The sequence below is a fragment of the Gracilinanus agilis genome, chromosome 3 (assembly GCF_016433145.1).
Source record: "Gracilinanus agilis isolate LMUSP501 chromosome 3, AgileGrace, whole genome shotgun sequence".
Classification (NCBI taxonomy): Eukaryota; Metazoa; Chordata; class Mammalia; order Didelphimorphia; family Didelphidae; genus Gracilinanus; species Gracilinanus agilis.
The window spans coordinates 119902232-119922571 of NC_058132.1; the positions used below are offsets into that span (position 1 = coordinate 119902232).

Genomic DNA, 20340 nt, shown 5'->3' on the forward strand with positions numbered 1-20340 from the left:
TTTCAAGCAATTCTGATGAAAAGACTAGAATTGAATAGAAAATTGGACTTCGAAATACAAGACTCAAGGGAAGCATAAAAAAGATAAATATGAAAGATCATAAAGGACTCAATTAAGTTAAACTTTATTTTCCTCTATGGGAAAATGATACATATATCTTCTAAAAATTTTATCATTATTAGGACTCTTAGAAGGATGCTTCATAGAAAGAGTGGGAGTGAGTTGATTATGTTGGGATTATGTAAAAAATGGATGCAAGAAAGATATGAGGTCTGGGAGAAGGGGGAAGGGAAGAGAAAGATGAGAAAAATTATCTCATGAAAGAGGAGATATAAAATGGCTTACAGTAGAGGGGAAAATGGGGAGATAGGCAATACTTGAACCTCACATCTAAATTGATTCAAAAAGAGAAATGTACACATTTTTATATTTCTTTCAAATTAATAATAGAAATTTATCTTACCCAAAAGGTATGTAGGAAGGAAATTGGATAAGAGAAAGGGAGGTGATGAAAAGTCAGTGTTTAGAAGAGGGGCAGGATAAAAAGAGAGAATAATAAATAGAATAAAATAAGATAGAGGGAAATGCATATTTAGTGATTATAGCTAAATGGGAATGGGATGAACTCACACAATAGAGACATATGGGGAACCTCAACTTTTCCCCTCTCTCTGTCTCTCTCTCTGTCTGTCTGTCTGCGTGTCTCTGTCTCTGTCTCTCTCTCTGTGTCTGTCTGTCTGTCTGTCTGTCTGTCTGTCTGTCTGTCTGTCTCTCTCTCTCTCTCTCTGCCAAGTAATTCTACTCATAAATAAGAAAGAAGTCAAATCGATGAATAGAATCTGAGAAAAGTTAAGTATGATAGACCTCTGGAGAAAACTGACTGAGATAAAGGCAGTAAACTTTTTTTCTCAACTATACATTACACCTTTACAAAAATTGACCATGTATTGGAGCCTAAATATCATTGAACCAAATGTAGAAAAGCACAAATTCTAAATGACCATTTCAAAGACAATAGTGCAAAAAAAATATACAATGAATAAAGCACCGTGGAAGTGTAAATTAAAAATTAATCAGAACTAATCCTAAGGAACAAATGAGTCAAGAACAAATCGTTAAAATAATCAATAATTTTATTAAAGAGAATGACAACAATGAAATAACATTCAAACATTTATGGCTTGCAGGTAAAGCAGTAGTTAATGTAAAATTTTATATCTAAAAGTATACATCAATAAAAGAAGAGAAAGTGCAGATCAATAAATTGGGCATGTAATAACTAAAAGACTTTTTAAAAAACTAAGTCTTCCATTAAATACCAAAATAAAACTTCTGAAAATCAAGAGAGGTTAGTAAGATTGAAAGTAAGAAAGCATTTGAACTAATTAACAAAACAAGGAATTGGTTTTTATGGGAGAAAAGCCCTCAATAAAATAAACCATTGACTAATTTGATTATAAAAAAGACAAAACCAAATTAAAAATATGAATAAGGTAAATTCAGCACCAGTGAAGAGAAAATTAAAGCAGTTATTAAGATCTATTTTGCCCAATTATATGCCAATAAATCTGACAGTCTAAGTGAAATGGATGAACTATATAAACTGTCCAGGTTAACAGAAGGGTAAGAAGAATACTTAAGTAGCCCTAAGTTTGGAAATAGAATTTGAATATGTTCTCAGTTAGCTCCCTTAAGAAAAAATTCCCAGGACCAGATAGATCTACAAGTGAATTCTACCAAACATTTAAGAAACAATTAGTCCTGATATTAGAGAAATTTTTTAAATGAAGGCAATTGGAGTCTTGTCAAATTTCTTTTATTACACAAATTTGGTTTTGATACTTAAACCAGATTGAGCAAAATAAGAAACTATAGACCAATTTCCTTAATGAATATCAATTCCAAAAAAATTAAATAAAATACTAACAAGGATAATATAGCAACATATTGAAGAGATCAAAAACTCGGAATTTATTCTGGGAACGCAAGAGTAATTCAACATTAGGAAAACTGTCAGCATAATTAACTGTATCAATAACAAAACAAAAATCATATGATTACGTCAGTAGATGCAGAAAAAAACTGACAAAATACAATACTCATTTCTATTTAAAAACATTAGGAAACAGGAATTCAGTGGAACTTTCCTTAAAATTATAACTAGTATCTCAAACCAAGAACAAGCATTTTCAGTAATGAAGATAAACTTGAATCCTTTTCAGTAATATTAGGAATGAAGCAAGGATGTCTTTTATCATCACTATTATTCAGTATTGTACTAGAAATGCTAGCTACAGCAATAAGACAGGAAATAAATTGAAGGTCTAAAAATAGGAACTGAAGAAACAAAACTTATCAATCTTTCCCAATAGAATGGTATATTTAGAGAACACTAGAGAATCATCTAAAAGCTAGTCAAAACAGTGAACCACTTAAACAAAATTGTAGCATATAAAATAAACCCTCATATATATATCATCAGCATATCTATATACTATCAACAAAACTTAGCAGCAAGAGAAAGAGATTTTCATGGAAAATAGTTTCTTTGAAATGAAGTGAAATCAATTTCATTAAAAATAACTATAGACAATATGAAATACTTAGGCGCTTGCCTGCCAAGACAAACCGAGGGATTGTATGCACACTATTACAGACCATTTTTTACTTGCTCTAAAACAATTGGAGAAGTAGTAATTGCTCATGGTAGGCCAAACCACTTTAACAAAAATTACAATTATACCAAAGTTAATTATTTGGTGCCATACCAAACAAACTTGCATAGAATTATTTTGTAGAGTTAGAGGAAATAGTAGCAGAATTCATCTGGATGAACAAAAGGCCAATAATATCAGGGAAATCAGTGAAAAAATCAAATATAACCTATCATTTCCAGATTTCAAACTATATTACAAAGTAGTAATCATTAAAACAATCTCCTACTGGCTAAGAAATAGTGTGATGGAGCAGTGTATAGAAAAAGCATACAATACATAGTAGTAAATGATCACAATCAACTATTTAATAAACTCAAAGATCCACATTTTTGTTGTAAGAACTCAATATCTGACAGAAATTTCTTGGAAAACTGTTTGACAGAAACTAGGTATATACCAACATCTCCCAGTGTATACCAAGTTATGGATAAACTATTTAGACATAAAGGGTGATATCAGTAAATTAGGGAAGAATGGAAAAATGTGCCTATCAAATCTATTGACAAAGAAAGAGTTTTTGAACAAAAGAAAAAGGTATTATTTTGATTACATGAAATTAAAAAGCTTTTATGCTGCCAAAATTAGAAGGAAAACAGGAAAATATAAAAATTTCCCCTATTTTCCTTAATAAAGGCCCCATTTCTCAACTACATAAGGAACTGAGCCAAGTTAATAAAAGTAAGAGACATTCTGCAGTTGATAAATGGCCAAAAGATATGAACACATAGTTTTCAAAAGAAGAAATCAAATCTTATTCATAATCACATGAAAAATTGCTCTAAATCACTACTGATTAGAGAAATGTAAATTAAAGCAGTTTTGTTATACTATCTCAGACCGATAATAACTTAACAAAACAATAAAGTGACAAATGCTGGTTGGAGAGAGATGCCCCCCAAAATGGGATTACTAACATATTGTTGGTGGAGGTTGTAAACTAGTCCAACCATTATTGAGAAATTTGGAACTATGAAAGGGCTATAAAATTCTGCATGTCCTTTTTACTAGCAATGTTACTACCAGGTCTTTATCCTATAGAAATCAAAGAAAAGGGACAAGAACCTGTTTTGTACAAAAATATTTATAGCAGTTCTTTTTGCAGAGGCATAGAATGGGAAATTGAGGGGATGCCTGTCAATTGGAAAGTGGCTGTATAACTTGTGGCATACAAGAATGTGATAGACTAGTACTGTACTCTAAGAAATGATGAGTAGGATGGTTTTCTGAGAAGACATATGAATATATGCAAAGTGAAGTGAGCAGACTCAGGAGAACATTGTATACAGTAACAGCACTATTGTAATGATGATCAACTGAAGACTTAGCTGTTCTTATCCAGACAGTTTTCAAGATAATTCCTCTGCCTCCAGAGAGAGAATTGATGAACTCTAAATGCAGATTTTTACTTTCTTCCTTTTTAAATTTTTTGTTCATTATATTTTACAGTGTGACAGATCAGAAATTATGTTTTGTATGACTTCACATGTATATTCAGTATCAAATGTTTACCTTCACAAAGAGGGAGATGAAGGATGGGAATTTGGAGATCAAAATTAAAGAAAATTAATTTAAAAAACTTTTTACATGTAATTTTACATGTTAAAATTTTTACATGTAATTTGTAAATATTGTATTAAATGAAAATAAAACTTAAAATAAAAACTGGTCAAATAGAATAAAAGCATAGTTATTTTGAGGTAACTAAGTAGGTACCATGGATAGAGCAATAGACTTGAAGTCAAAAAGTTCTAAGGTCTAATTCCACCTTAGGTACTTACTGGCTGTGTAACTTTAGCCATGCCACTTAACTTTTACTTGTCTCAGTCAACTGTAAAATAAGGATAATAATACTTATGTAAAATAAGGATAATAATAATACCTTCCTCCCAGGGTTGTTGTGAGGATTAAATGAGATAATTTTCATAAAGTGCTTAGCACAATATTTGGCAAATATTAAGCACTGTATGTGATTATTCCCTTCCTCCTTTGAATATAAAATATATTTGCTGATTAAGATTTAATATAAATTTTCCATCTGTATTATTAGGTTTTTTTCTTTTTCTTCTAGGCAATGAAGGTTAAGTGACTTGTCCAGGGGTTGCACAGCTAGGAAGTGTCTTGAGGCCAGATTTGAACCTAGTACCTCCCATCTCTAGACCTGGCTCTCAATCCACTGAGCCACCTAGATGCCCCTTACATTTCTAGTTTGTTTTTTTTAAACATTTATTAATATTTATATTTTAGAAAAGTTAATATGGTTACAAGATTTATGCTCTTACTTTCCCCTTCACCCCCCGACCTCCACCCTCCCCTGGCCGATATGCATTTCCACTGGTTTTAACATGTGTCATTAATCAAGACCTATTTCCAAATTGTTGATAGTTGCATTGGTATGGTACTTTCGATCCCCTATCATGTCCTCATCATCCCATGTATTCAAGCAGTTGATTTTCTTCTGTGTTTCCTCTCCTGCTGTTCTTCCTCTGAATGTGGGTAGCATTCTTTTCCATCAATCCCTCAGAATTGTCCAGGTCATTGCATTGCTGCTAGTACAGAAGTCCATTACATTCGATTTTACCACAGTGTATCAGTCTCTGTGTACAATGTTCTTCTGGCTCTGCTTCTTTCACTCTGCATCAGTTCCTGGAGGTCTTTCCAATTCACATGGAATTCCTCCAGTTTATTATTCCTTTTAGCACAATAGTAGTCCATCACCAGCATATACCACAGTTTGTTCAGCCATTCCCCAATTGAAGGACATACCCTCATTTTCCAGTTTTTTGTCACCACAAAAAGCGCAGCTATAAATATTTTCGTACAAGTCTGTTTATCTATGATCTCTTTGGGGTACAAGCCCAACAATGGTATGGCTGGATCAAAGGGCAGGCATTCTTTTATAGCCCTTTGAGCATAGATCCAAATTGCCATCTAGAATGGTTGGATCAGTTCACAACTCCACCAGCAATGCATTAATGTCCCAACTTTGCCACATCCCCTCCAACATTCATTACTCTCCCCTTCTTTCATTTTAGCCATTCTGCTAGGTGTGAGGTGATACCTCAGAGTTGTTTTGATTTGCATTTCTCCAATTATTAGAGATTTAGAACACTTTCTCATGTGCTTATTGATAGTTTTGATTTCTTTACCTGAAAATTGCCTATTCATGTCTCTTGCCCATTGGGGAATGGCATGATTTTTTATACAATTGATTTAACTCCTTATATATTTGAGTAATTAGACCCTTGTCAGAGTTTTTTGTTATAAAGATTTTTTCCCAGTTTGTTGTTTCCCTTCTGATCTTGGCTACATTGTTTTGGTTTGTACAAAAGCTTTTTAGTTTTATATAATCAAAATAATTTATTTTACATTTTGTAATTTTCTCTAACTCTTGCTTGGTTTTAAAATCTTTCCTTTCCCAGAGATCTGACAAGTATACTATTCTGTGTTCACTTAACTTATTTATAGTTTCCCTCTTTATATTCAAGTCATTCACCCATTCTGAATTTATCTTGGTGTAAGGTGTGAGATGTTGATCTAAACCTAATCTCTCCCATATTGTTTTCCAAATTTCCCAACAGTTTTTGTCAAATACATTTCTAGTTTTTAAAGTACACTAAAGACATGATTTATTCTACTGCTTTTTTCCTGTTATTTTTCTCCTTACATAAATTTTATGTTCCCATTTCTATTTTTCATCTGATTTCTCTCCAGTTACCCTTCCTCTTCTACTGGTTTTAGTATTTTAAAATATTCCTTTTAGTGCAATTTAGATAGTATACACTAAATTTCAGTTGAAAATGTAATTTGTTAGGCTAATAGTTTAGATGAATCTGATATTTTGATGTATCTATTTGTCTATTTTAAAGAAGTATGCATAAATCACTTTTTGTTTTTCAGAATTGGAGGGTAATCCTGTATATTAATGTTTTACCAATAATGGCAGAGCATCCACCTCTCTTGGACACAACTCAGATTTTAAGTAGCGATATTCCTCTTCTACCAGCACCTATTGTAAGTGGGGATGGAGCACAACAGGTAAGGAAACTAGTCCTTTCTTCCTTTTGTCCACTTGTAGTCATTAGTCTTACAGGAACTAAGTAGATCTTCAAGATGATATAGATGCTATATTAATTTACCCTTTAATGTTACATAACAAGATATGAAATATTATTATTAGATCCTTCATGTATGGTAGAGGAACATGTGTTTCTTATTTGTAGTCAAACCTTGTACAGGTATTTTAAAATTTTTCTTGCACTGGAGCTTAGTTGATTTTAAAGTTGCTCTGGATACACTTTTGAACCATGTGTACATTAGTAGTCAAATAATTTAGAAGAATAGAGCTTCACACACATTTTGTGGCTTTATTATATAATAATATAACCCACTCCATTTTTCAGTAGACACATAAGTTTAACAGAATTTACTCTGATGAGAATTTGTGGTAATGGAAAGTGTGAAACTTTCCAGTATGGCACCTTTTACTTAAATATTAAAAATTTTAATTTAACAAATATTATTAACATAGTTATATGATATCTTTAAATTTTGCGCTGAGCTAAATAAATAGACTGATTAAGCATATGTGACCAGTATCCCACAGGGAAAAAAATACTATGTATGAAATATATATATGTAAATATATGCAAATAAAAAGCATTCAAATTATGATTATTGGTGTTTTCAGTTTGTCTTTTCACTTTGGAAAAAAATTTGAATTATGGAATTGTATGGATCTTACTTAGGGTTGTCTAAGCTTCTCTCCTACTTATTGGCATAAGTAAACCAAAAACATCTAAAGCCAGAATTCTTAAAACATCTAGAAAAGAAGAAAAAAATCATATATCTTCCTTTTGTAGTTTATTACTGTTCTTGACATTTGCAATCAGAAAATTCTTCTATGTATTTTGCCTATAATTTAAACATAGTTCCAGTTTTGTTCTTTGTAGATGGATCCTAGTCTTCAAAAGTTCTTCTTTTACAATTGCCTGCAAAAATCCATCAACTTTTTAAAAAATTACTGCCATTAGTTTTGTTATGATTGCCAATTTGGGACAGTTTATTCAAGAAGCATAGGTTAGAGATACAAAGACAAAAATGAAACTATCTTGGCCCTAAAGGAACTTAAAAGACTTTTCAGGGGTAACAGTATGCATACATTAATAAATATAAAATATATACAAAATATTTTGTAGAGGCAGACCCTAGGCATAGGCTAATGCTTTGATTACTCTCAGTGGTTTCATAGTCGATATCTTAAATAATCTTTCCCTCTTCCAGTCTGTGAGAGAGGTAAGCATGGTACAGCAGAAACAATGTTGGCCCTGGAGCCTGAAGACTTGAGTTCAAATTCTGCCTCTCTAATTTCTTGGGTGACCTTGAGCAACTTGCCCTCTCTGAGCCTCAAATTCCTCATCTGTAAATTGAGGAGTTTGAACTAGATGTCCTCATAGATCTCTTCAAGCTTGGAACCTATTCTTTGTACAGTTTCCTCAAGATGTCATTTTTATCATTCTTTGCTCAAAAAACTTTAATGATGTTCTACTTCTTATTATTTTTAAATTCAGCTTCTATGTATTAGGGCTGGTGGTCTGGAGAGGGCACTGCTATTCTAACAGCTTTCAGATTTCAGCAGTCATTGATATGTAACTATATACAATTATTATTTCTGTATGTGTGTGTGCACAAATACATAATACTTCTCCATTGCTGCCATTTCTTAATTTCCCTGAGAGAGCTGAGTGGATAACAGAGATTCCCTTCCCTCCACTATGAGGGAAAATAGGTCCTATTCTCTGTTTATATCCTCTTTCCTAGCCATCTTTCTCTGCTAATAGACTCAGTGTCCAGAGAAAAAATTCTGAGGAATTATAGAATAGGAGGAGATAGAAGGCTATAGAAAAGGAAATTGGGGGGAAATCAGAGACAAGTTTATCCCAAGCTGAACTAGTGCACAGAAGGTGGGGACTATTCTTCTCTTTCCCCTTTCTTACTCTTCTCTTCAGGCTCTGCTTTACTACTCTAATGCTGTGCTTTCCATTACTGCTATTCCCCCAAATCCTTGCCTCTATATCCCATAAAATCTTTCCTCTTAAGATCCAGAATTCATGCTAGTTCTAATAGTATAAAGTTCACTGCATTGTAAGTCAAACCTATGCAGCTATTGAGAAAAAAAAATTGTGGGAAAATTTATTACGTATTCTAAATAATAGGTTTACAAATTAATTTTTAGTCTCCTAACTATTTTTAACTTGGGGAATGCGTATTTCCAAATGCTTCCAGAATGATCCAACACATTAAATTGAGAGCACACATCTTAAATATATTAGCTCATTAAAGAATGTCTACATTTGTAGCCCCAGTTAAACTACTAGTTTCACATTACTGTTACTAATTTTGAATAAAATATTTTAAAAACAAGTACTTGTCATCTAAATAGTATATGAAAACTGGTACTTTTTTGTTTTTTTTTTAATATTGTATTTTAAAATAAGCACTTCCAGGATAGAACATCTTGTAAAATAGAAAATCTTCCACTATTAAATACTTTATTATTAAGGTTTGTAGAATGGATTATTCATATTTCTCTTGCTCTGTGAAATAAATGAAAAGTTACCTTAGATACAGAGCTTTGTTAATGCATAAATAGCTTTATCTCCATGTCATTGAGGAAATGAGAGACAGGAGTTCCATTTCAATTTGACCATTGCCATGTCGAAGGTTTTCATTGTTCATTCAGTTTTTTAAAATATTGCTTTGTTTTGGTGGATCAAGAGGAACTTTGTTTTATTGAGTTTATTGAAGCATTGCTGTTCTGAATATTAGCTATTTATCTTCAGCCAAACTTTGGCATTAAATATTATTGTATGAACCTTATTTTCTCATCTTGAAAGCTTAAAAATGTGTATCCATCATCTAAGCAATCAGAAATTCAACTTTACACTTTATGAACATGAAAATTAATTTACCTATTACTTATTTTCTTTTTTTTAAACCCTTACCTTCCATCTTGGAGTCAATACTATGTACTGGCTCCAATGCAGAAGAGTGGTAAGGGTAGGCAATGGGGGTCAAGTGACTTGCCCAGGGTCACACAGCTGGGAAGTGTCTGAGGCCAGACTTGAACCTAGGACCTCCCCTCTCTAGGCCTGATTCTCAATCCACTGAGCTACCCAGCTGACCCCTTATTTTTTTTTAATCATTCCAGTATATAAATTTATTTTATAGCATTCTGATTTTCTGGTCAAATACTAGAAATAATGCCTGATGATTTTTGAAACTTTTAAGACTGCTATCCTAGTCCTACATATTTTCACTTATGAGAGAAATATTGAGAGTGCTTTCATTAATAACTTCATTCAACACATAACTTTTGTATATGGCCTTTCTTCATCAAATTAAAAGCACATTACACACTTGGCATATTTTTCCTCCTATAATTCTGATGTCATAAGTAGAAATAGATGTTATTATCCTCACTTCATCAGTAGAAAAAAGCTAGGGAGTCAAGAAATGAATGAATATGCCCAAGGTTATGACAGTTGGTCTATATTGGGGTTCTAAGTCTGGGATCCTAAACTTTTTTTAATTCTTTAATTATATTTCAATATAATTTGTTTCCTTTGTAATCCTATGTATTTCATACATTTACAAATCCTACTTTAAGAAGGCATATATAGGCTTCCCCAGATTGCCAGAGGGGTCATTGACACCATAAAGGTTAGGCAAACTCCTGGTTTACTTCATATTTCCTGTGGATTCCAGTGAATTGAGGCCTTCAAACTTTTTGAAATCATAAAACTTAAATTTAACAATAGTTCTCTTCTTTGCTCAAGCTGACCCTCATTCTAAAATGCATTTTTTTTCTTAACTTTGTTTCTTAGAATCCTTAGGTTCCTTCCAAGTCTCAGATCCTTTGCTACTTCCAGTGCTTTGTTGGCCCTCTAGTTATTAATACTCTCCCTCTTTGAATAAACACTCATAGACCTAGCTGTTCATGTAAAGTCTTTGAATGAAGAACCTGGTTTTCATTTTATATTTCTTTCCCCAGCACTTTGACCCAGTTCCTTGGACCTTAGAAGTGCAGTGGCTAAAGAGCTGGCCTGCAAGTCAACTAGAGCTACAGTCAGACCTTGCCTCTAACACACAAGATGTGATCCTGTTTAAATCACTCACTTTATCTCTCAGTGTTCTAACCCAGAGTGTTGAAAACTCATATAGACGTAGAAGAAAACCACAAATTAAGATTGTGTTGTATCATATTTTTATGTATTTTGTTAAAACATTTTCCCAGCACACCTGTAAGTTTGACAGCATTGTAAAGTGATAATACATTGCAGGCAATGGGCCAACCTACAGTGGTCAAAAGAGTTCCTTCTCTGGGAGTTCCCCATGTTGACAGAATCACAGATCTAGTCCTTTTCCTTATTCTATACCAAATACAAGGACTTTATAGTTTAATGAGAAAGGCAGCAAGACAGAGAAGAGGAATGCTAAAGGGGGAGAAGGGGCACAGGCAAGAAGAAGCTGAATGGAGCCATAAAGGAATTGATTGACATATCCTTTACAGTGACAATGACTAGTAGTAATTTGATTAGTGTTCCCAGACTTAGGGTTGAAATGGGGATTTGTGTCTTGATTGTTGCATATGTGAAATAGCCTAAGTAGAGTCTGAGACAGAGTTAGGGCTGGCTAGAGATGGGCCATGTGATTTGCACTCAACAAGGTCATCAATGATGCAATATTTCATGTAGTTTACTCTGTGAAATTTTGAAAAATTCACCTTACTTTTCCAGAAATATTGTTTTAATTAAAGATCTATTTCAAGTCTGATAGTATCATCCTGATTCTTTCTCTACTCTAGGTCCAATTTTAAATACAATTTCTAGAACAACTTAATAACATTTTCATTGTGCCTCTTTCCTATTTAAGATGCTTTCATTATTATTGCCTTCTCTCTCAAAACCCTCATTATGTGCCTGTTTTGTACCCAATTTCATACCTTTATTCTCCTCACTTTGGATCTTCTGTTCCAACTAAAACTCATTTACTGTTTGTACTTTCCTGGGATTTGCCTCATTTTTACCTCAGTGATTTTTGCTTGTCCCTTTTGGGAATGTTCTTTTAACTCCTCTTTGCTAATATTTGAAACAAAAGTGCTTTGCTTTCTTCTTTTAAGTGAAACATTAAATTGTTTAGTCCTTATTTCCATTTCTCTTTGGGGATAAAAAACAGACTTTCTACTTCAAATCCCATGCTCAGATTTCAAAAATTCCATGAGTAGTGTCATATGTTATAGCTAATTACTTTTTTGAAAAGCTGAGATTTTTCCATAATTGCATGCCCGGTTATGTAATAATTATGCACATATAAGTGACTTATGCATTTAAGTGTTTCCCCTTAATTTATACACACAGAAATTTGATGAAATGTAGAATTTGCATGAGTTAATAGTGTAATGGAATGAACACTAAATACCTGAATTCTGTTCTCAGTTTTACCTCATAACCTTGGCAAATTATTTAACTTCTCTGTGCCTTAGTTTACTCATGAAGAATCTGAGTCCAAAGCAATTTCTTCTGCAGATTGAAGAGACTTGACCATATGTTTACAAAAATTTCCTTGGAGCTCTAAAACTTATATTTATTTATGATCTGTTTATATCCTGTCTACAAACTTAACTTTTTCCAAGAAACTTCTATTTTGTAGAAACTTGCATTTCCATTTACTAACATTACTGGTAATGAACATCAACTGATTTTTTTAAGTCTCAATGCAAGTTTTTTTTTTGTCTTTTAGTGTACCAATTGCATCAGTAAATAAGAGTTTACTCTTATTTATTAATTATTAATGTAGTTTATAAAGTTTAATAACATTTTGCATGTAGAAAATACTTTTTTGTTAAAATTTCTAATACATTATTTTCCTGAGAAATCCCTCTCCCCTCACAAAATTGACTTTATTTTTCAAAAAAGGATTTTATCATATTATGCCAGCAATTTGTTGAATTCTGTTCAATTTAACAAATGTACTGTGTGTCTGTGTGAATTAACTGGATCATGGTTTAAGTTGGGAGCATTGTGGGTTAAATGGATAATTATTACTACTAGAAATCCTCAAAAGGAAATTTAAAAATCAAAGAAATGAGTTAACCAAATAAGACCTCTCTGATTCTGTGGAGGGGACAGGAGATTACTAATTAAAACAAGTAGTGTCAAAAATACTAGAAAGGAATTTTCAACCAAATTTAAAGATGAAATGAAAAGAATCAAACATAACATTAAAATTAGTTAAACTGTATAGATATATCCTCAAATATAGTTCATATTTTTTACTCTGATCTTTGTTCTTTTTACATTTTCAGCTGACTTTTAAAAATTGTTTTCAGGTTAATGATGTGTCTGCACATACCATGAGTTATATACTAGTCCAATAAGCAGTTATCACTGAGAATATAAGAACAAAGTGAAAACTATCCCTGGCTATAAGAAACTTACACTTTCTTGTAGGACATAGTATATAAATACATGAGTACATGCAAAAACTATTTGAGGAAGAATAGAGTGCTAATAACTAGGGAAATTACAAAAGGCTTCCTTTAGGTTATAGTTTATGGATTGAACCTTGAAGAAAGTCAAATTCCAAATGATGTTGTAATAATTTAAATTAATTTTTGCAAAGAATTCAGAAATAAAAGTGTCCAATTTAATCTCTTAATGGACATGTATCTAGGCACTTGTTTACAAACTATGAGTCTGTTGTATCAAACATTCTCAGTATAGAAGCAAAATTTAGAATAGAACTATACTGAAATATCAGCTCAAAAATGAAATTAAAAACATGATGTTAAAATCAAATATATTTGGAAGAACCTTCTTTGAAATCCTAACCTTCTGTTGACTGACATTGGACAATTTTGAATCAAATTCTGCTGTTACCCTTTTTTTTTTGTTTGTTTCTATGGTTACATGATACATTTGTATATAGCAAGAAACTCACTCTACATTTGCCATTTTGATAAGAAGCAATTGTTGAGGTAGGTTTTGATGACAATAGTGAGAGTCAGTTGTGCCTTTTACATCCTGCCTCAACATGTATACTATATATATAAATATAGAAAAAAATAGAACTCAGAATGTAGTTTGTTGGGTTGATAAGTCAGAGATGAGTTAATCAGAATTACTTTCAGTATTTAGTGAATGGAACAGATTGCAACATCCTGAGTGGTGATGAGACTCTTACAGCAGTTTTTGTCACTGTCATAGCACCAGTTGAATGAGAAAAATAAAAGCATGAGAGTTACAGTAAGTGAAAGTGTAATAAGGCTTCAAATATGGCATAATTAACATTTCCATTTAAATCTGTAATTAGATCCACAGTGGGAGAGCAGTCAGAGGATAGAGTATAATTGTTATGAAGAGATGCCCTGATTGAGAATATAATCTATGAATTTGCCTGTTTGGTGTTAACTTAGAAATGAAGGCCTCAACTGGTTTTCATCTTAGAACAATAATTGTTAAAGTTATAATATCTGCATTTTTAAAACATACTATCACTTGAAAATGATAATGTGATTTTTTTTTGTAACCATAATGCCAGCTTTTGGTTCTTTCCAGTTTGTAAATAAATTTCATGCTATAGTTTGTGTGAATTGTGAAGAAAATTTTACTTGTATATAAAGGTAATTCTTTCACTGCTGCATTTCTAATTCTAAGGATTATGTCATTTCATCTTAGACTTTGGAGTTGATTAAAGAGCCATCTGGCACCAATATTTGAAATTTGTCGTTGGAGATTTTCAGGAATTAAGAAAAAGAAGATATAGATACTTTTTAAATACTTGGAAGGAATCTAATTTCTCTTCATTCAGGATATAGTCATTTATATTTTTTAAAAAAAGAACAAACAAAAAAGCCTTACCATCTGTCATAGAATTGATACCTAGTATCTGATCCAAAACAGAAGGGTGTTAAGGGCTAGACAATTGGGCTTAAGTGACTTGCCCAGGGTCACACAGCTAAATAATGTCTGAGGCCACATTTGAACCGGCTCTCTCTATATATAGGGAGCCATTAAAATGCCCCCATTATTCATCTTTTTTAGAATATACTTTTGGATCTTTGGAGAATGTGCTTAGTGGATTCATTTGGTGACCTTTGCATTTATATCTACTTGACCTGTTAACAAGATTATAAATTTATTGGAGAATTCTACTTTGTAATTCCTCTGCAATAACTGTCACTTAGGAGCCCCTTCTTTAATTTTAGTAATATATATTACATTATGTATTCCATCATTTAACTGACTTAAAAATTATATATGTGGTGGTGGGGAATGGGGAGCACAGTGGATTGAGAGCCAGGTCTAGAGATAGGAGGTCCTGGGTTCAAATGTGACCTCAGACCTTCCTAGCTGTTGTGTGACCCTGGGCAAGTCACTTAACCTTCATTGCCTAGCCCTTACCACTCTTCTGCCTTGGAACTAATACACAGTATTGATTCTAAGACGGAAAGTAAAGTTGTTTTTTTTTTTAAGTTACATAGACAAATACAGAACAATAGTTTAAAAATAATTATGTTGTTTTTAAAAGTATAAAATGGTTAAAGCAAATTGTTTTTCTTATTGTCTGTTGATAACTATAGGTTTAACTTCTCCATTCTGAGTATCTTGGAGTTACTCATTTTATTAAATACACAAAATTCTCTGGTTTATGTTTTTGTTGGTATAATAAGAGTTTATTTTGTTAAGGGATATAATGTGTGGTCTTTTAGCATTGGCTTCATACTTCCATTTTGGGGAGTGTGAATTTTAAAAGAGCAGTAATTTTAAAAGATAATATATATGGCATCATGATTTAATGAAGATTCAAATCATTATTCTGTACTGTAAAGTATTGTTCTGGTTTTTTTTGGAAAAATTATGAAATAGAGTACTTATACAGTACTGAGAAGAAGAGTCAAGGGAGCCTACTTATAGAAAACTTCATATGGGAGTTATATTTTGAATAGAAGTTGGAAAATTCTTGCAAAATAACTGGTTTAACAATTAATCCTTCTTAATGAAATAATCATCAGTTTCACCTGTAAAGGAACAACGTTTGGCATCATTGAAGAATAGGTTGTTTTATTTAGTTAACTACATTTTCTATTATTGAGAGTTACCCTTAATTAATTTTTTTGATTGTTACATTCAGCAAGCCTTTATTAAATGCCTTCTGCACATAAGGTATTATGATTGCTGTGCATTTAAGATGATACAAACACAAAATAAGACATATAATCCCTTTTAAATTAGTTGCAATCTAATAATAGAGTGAACCTATGTCAAGTAAAGATGCATGTAAGATGCATATTTTTCTCATTTTTGTAGTGTTTCATGTTGAAAAGTAGTATTAATTAAATCCCTGAATTTTTATTTTTAAATGTGTAGTACTGATATTTGTTTATTCTAATAAGCAGACAATTAGATGGTAGCATCAATATTCTTTGAAAGTGGCTTTGTAAAAATATGAAGTTGTCTTTGATGACTTATTAACTAGATAGGCTAGAAACTTTCCATAGGTAGATTGCAGAAAATTTCATAGGTCTAAGAATAGAATAGAATTAAAAATTCTAATTTTTAGATTTAGATCTAAAAAAAAATCTAAGAAAAAATAGAATAGAAATGTCTGAAAAAATGAGATGGTTCAGAAAAACATTTAAGAGAATATTTCTTAAAATGCTATATTGTTTTTGGATCTCTTAATCTGAAGAGTAGATTTAGTCTAGAAGCAAGATCATTTATTTTCTCACAGATTAATTTGCTTGGGGTAAAAGCATGAAACATAAAAATTGAGAGAATTTTTTAGTAGTTCTTAGGAAATGAAAAGTAGTTTTCATTTTCAGGCACCAAATATCAAAAATTTTATTGGGGGCCAACTTTCCTGAAAATATAGTGACCTTTCTTCTTGATCCCTCAAGGTTATCCTTGAAGTTTATAAAGATTATGTGTAGTGTTTCAGAGCAATTTCTAATATGATTTTATAACCTGAATATTTGTCTTCTTTTTGGTTCAAGTCTTATGAATTTTGTGAGTGGATATTCCTTTGCCCTTCTTCAGTTTCAGGGTCATTGATAGTGCTAGGTGTTTTAATAGTATCCAGTTATTCACATGATCTCATTTAATCTAGTCTTCTACAACACATTGTCCCCTCTGCCATCTTCACTCTAGCACTTATTTTCAATCTCTTCCTGTCTACTAGCTCATTTTCTACTGCCTACAAATACATTCATGCCTTTTCTCTCTTCAAACAGCTCTTATTAAATTCTTCCATCCTGGATAACTTTTGCCCTCTATCTCTTCTGCCCTTTGAAGCTAAAATCCTGAAAAGGCCATTTACAATAATAGATATTTCTACTTTCTCTTCTCTCACTCTCTTCTTAAACTCTTACAATCTAGCTTCTGGTCTCATCACTCCACCAAAACTGCTTTTTCTAGAGTTACTATTGATCTATTAATTGTCAAATCCTGTGGCTTTTCTCAATCTTCATTCTCCTCGACCTTCTGCAACCTTTAACACTGTTAATTACTCTCTTCTCTAAATTTTTTGGATGCTCCTTTCTTTTTCGATCTGTCTGACCACAACTCTGTCTACTTGCTTGATGTATGCCTCATCCAGATTGTACCCTGTAACCATAGGTGTGCCATAGGCTTCTTTCTCACACCCCTTGTTCTCTCTCTATACTATTTCACTTGATTGCTTCAGTTCCCATGGATTTCATTACTATCTCTATGCTGACTATTCTCAAAACTACCTGTCCTGCTCCAACTCTCTGCTGTCCTCCAATCTCACATCTCCAGCTGATCTTTCAGACATTTAGAACTAATTATCTTTCCCCTAAACCCTCCTACCTTCCCTATTACTGATAAGAGCAATAACATCTTCCCTGTTAAGAACAACAACCAGTCCTTCAAGTTCACAACCTAGGAATCATTCTCCTCTCTATCTCTCTTCCTATCCTCTGTCACTGACAACACACTACTCCAAACCTCACCACTTTATACCTAGACTATCTCAATAGCCTGAGAGTCTGCTTGCTTCAAGTCTTTCCCCACTTGAATCCATTCCCCAGCCACTAATTGATTCCTAAAATGATAGCCCTACTAATGTCTCCCCTTACTCAATAAACTCCAATGGCTCCCTATTGCCTCCAGGATCAGATATTCTAACTTGCCCCCTCCAACTTTCCAGTCTTCTTAGACCTCACTCTCCACATCATACTCTTCAGTCCACTGATACTGGCCTCTTTGATGTTTCTAGAACAAGACATTTCTTCTCTTGGCTCCAGTCATTTTCTCTGCCCCCCATTACTGGAGTGCTTTCCTTCATCTCTACCTACTGACTTTTTCAGCTTTCTTTAGGTTCCAACTAAAATCCTGACTACTCTCATCTCTTATTTCCTATTTATTCTCTTATAGAGCTTGTTTTTATTAATATGTTTGCTTGCTATATTCCCCATTATATAGTGAACTTCTTAAGGTCAGGAACTGCCTTTTGCCATTTTCTGAATCCCCAGTGCTTAGTACAGTGTCTGCTCTATAGTAGGTACTTAATAAATATTTACTGCCTGTCAGTTACTAGAGTACCAGTTAAATTAATTTTTCCTATAGTTTGTTAAAGTGTGTGATGGTCTTCAAGCAATGTTTTAAAAGCAAATACATTTGCCTTCTTTGGAGATGTGAGTCAGTTGACTTAACGGGGAAGGAAACAAGCACTTATTAAGCTCCTACTATGTACCAGGTACTGCTAAACAATTTACAATTATTTTCTCATTTGATGCATAACAATGTAGTTACCCAGTTAATATAGTTTAGCCCACTGAATGAAAAACTTCCTGAAGTCTACTGGCCTCCTCACATGTCATTCAACGTATTATTTCCTTTTCCATTTCTGCCTCAGCATAATTAAGTGGAAAGATTGTTAGATTTGGAGTTTGAACTGTGGCTTTGCCACTTTTGACATGTGTGTCCTCTTAGGAAAATCACTTGTTTTTTGCTGGACCTGTTTGCTGAATCTGTAAAATAAAGGAATTTGACGAAATGATCTCTGAAGTCCCTTTTAGCTTCAAATACTCGGTCCCATGATTTCTGCCTTTATGAAACTTGCAGTTAAATACAAGGAAGAGGATATGATGTAAGCATTTATTTATTTTGGCCACTAGATGGCACTTGTACCCTTTTCTCCTTCATATGTGTTTAAGGTAGTAAATTAAAACTAGCCATTGTACTCCATACCATGGTGACAGTTTTTGTTTGTTTGAAACCTCTAATGTATGGGGAATCTTGGAGCAGGGCAAGGAAGTCAGAAACATATGCTACTCTATAAGCTTTATTAAATGTTTATTAATAAGCATTTCTTTGTGATAGGCAGCATAGCATAGGACATAGAGTGCTGCCTTTGAAGTACAGCCAAGATCCAAGCTCCACTCCTCCCTGAACAGTTCTCTGAGATCCAGGTTTTTATAGTGTGGCCCTGTGAGGAGATCTGAAATATCCAGACTATCATAATAGTGCTAAGATATCACTTGCCTACTAAAATACATCTCCCTTTTCTAACTACACATATGTATAAAGCTGGATTTTCTTCAAATATTTGAACCAGAACAACATTGTAACAGATTGAATGTAGAAGCAGTCATGAGAATCCAGCTATCATCTGTTAAGCAAGATATGAAAAAGATTTGCAAAAATATGTAAAAACAGTGTAACTTAACTCAATAAATGTTTTTGTTTTGAAAAAATATAGCTGTTTTTCATAAAAATGTTTTTATTTCAATGTGTATTTTTATTATTGTTACTTTTAAATAGTTTCAAAAGTTACCAGTTCTAATTTCTAATATTGTTAGTCATTATCAATAGATATAACCCACACAAAGAAAAGCTCTTTGGAGTCCTCAAACATTTTTGAAAAGTGCAAAGGGGGTCGTGAGACTAGAAATTTTGAGAACTATTGCTATAAGGTAATAGACTAGTTACCAACCTTTCTTAGTAGAGGGAATTTGCTTGCTCGTTTTCTATATGAATGAACTCACAGCTTCAGTCCAAAAGAAATAAAAATTTAAACTGTCTGTGCCATAAAGGGACTTTATAGTATTACAGATATTTTTTTTTTATCTAATGTCCCTTAAAAGTAATAGTTCACTTATAATAATATTACAGAATCTCAGAGTTGGAATTGATCTCTGATCCTATCTTGTCTAATTTCAGATACAAAGGCCTTTTATTTTTGCATTCTCATCTTGAGAATTATTAGTGATTGAAAGGATGGCCTCTCTATCTCCCTCAGTAATTAAAGCACACATGAGGGCCATTACATCAACCCATCAACGCAGCTTGGATTATAAGTCCTAAAAATATTTTCAAACTGCTTGATTACAAGCAAGGGTTCCACATCAAAAGGAGTACAGGCCTCGCTTCCACCAAGATCATTGCCACTGAAAGACACATGATTTCTTATTGTTGTTAAATTTCCTCTATGATCTTGCCTGGGAACTTCCCTCAGAGGAAATATGCCTTTGCTTGGGAATGCATTGACTCCTACAACAAAGTCTGAAGTCTTGAGTAGAGATGGAACAGAAGACGGGGGG

The 20340-nt window shown here is 32.9% G+C and overlaps 1 protein-coding gene across 1 annotated transcript in view; it reads left to right on the forward strand.

The window, feature by feature from the left end:
• Positions 1 to 20340, forward strand: part of FNDC3A (fibronectin type III domain containing 3A) — a 169044-nt gene that overhangs the window by 35956 nt on the left and 112748 nt on the right. Inside the window, exon 2 of the mRNA XM_044668236.1 lies at positions 6615 to 6752. Coding sequence (XP_044524171.1) covers positions 6654 to 6752 — 99 coding nt within the window. The 5' untranslated portion in view covers positions 6615 to 6653. The remainder of the gene's footprint in view (positions 1 to 6614; positions 6753 to 20340) is intronic.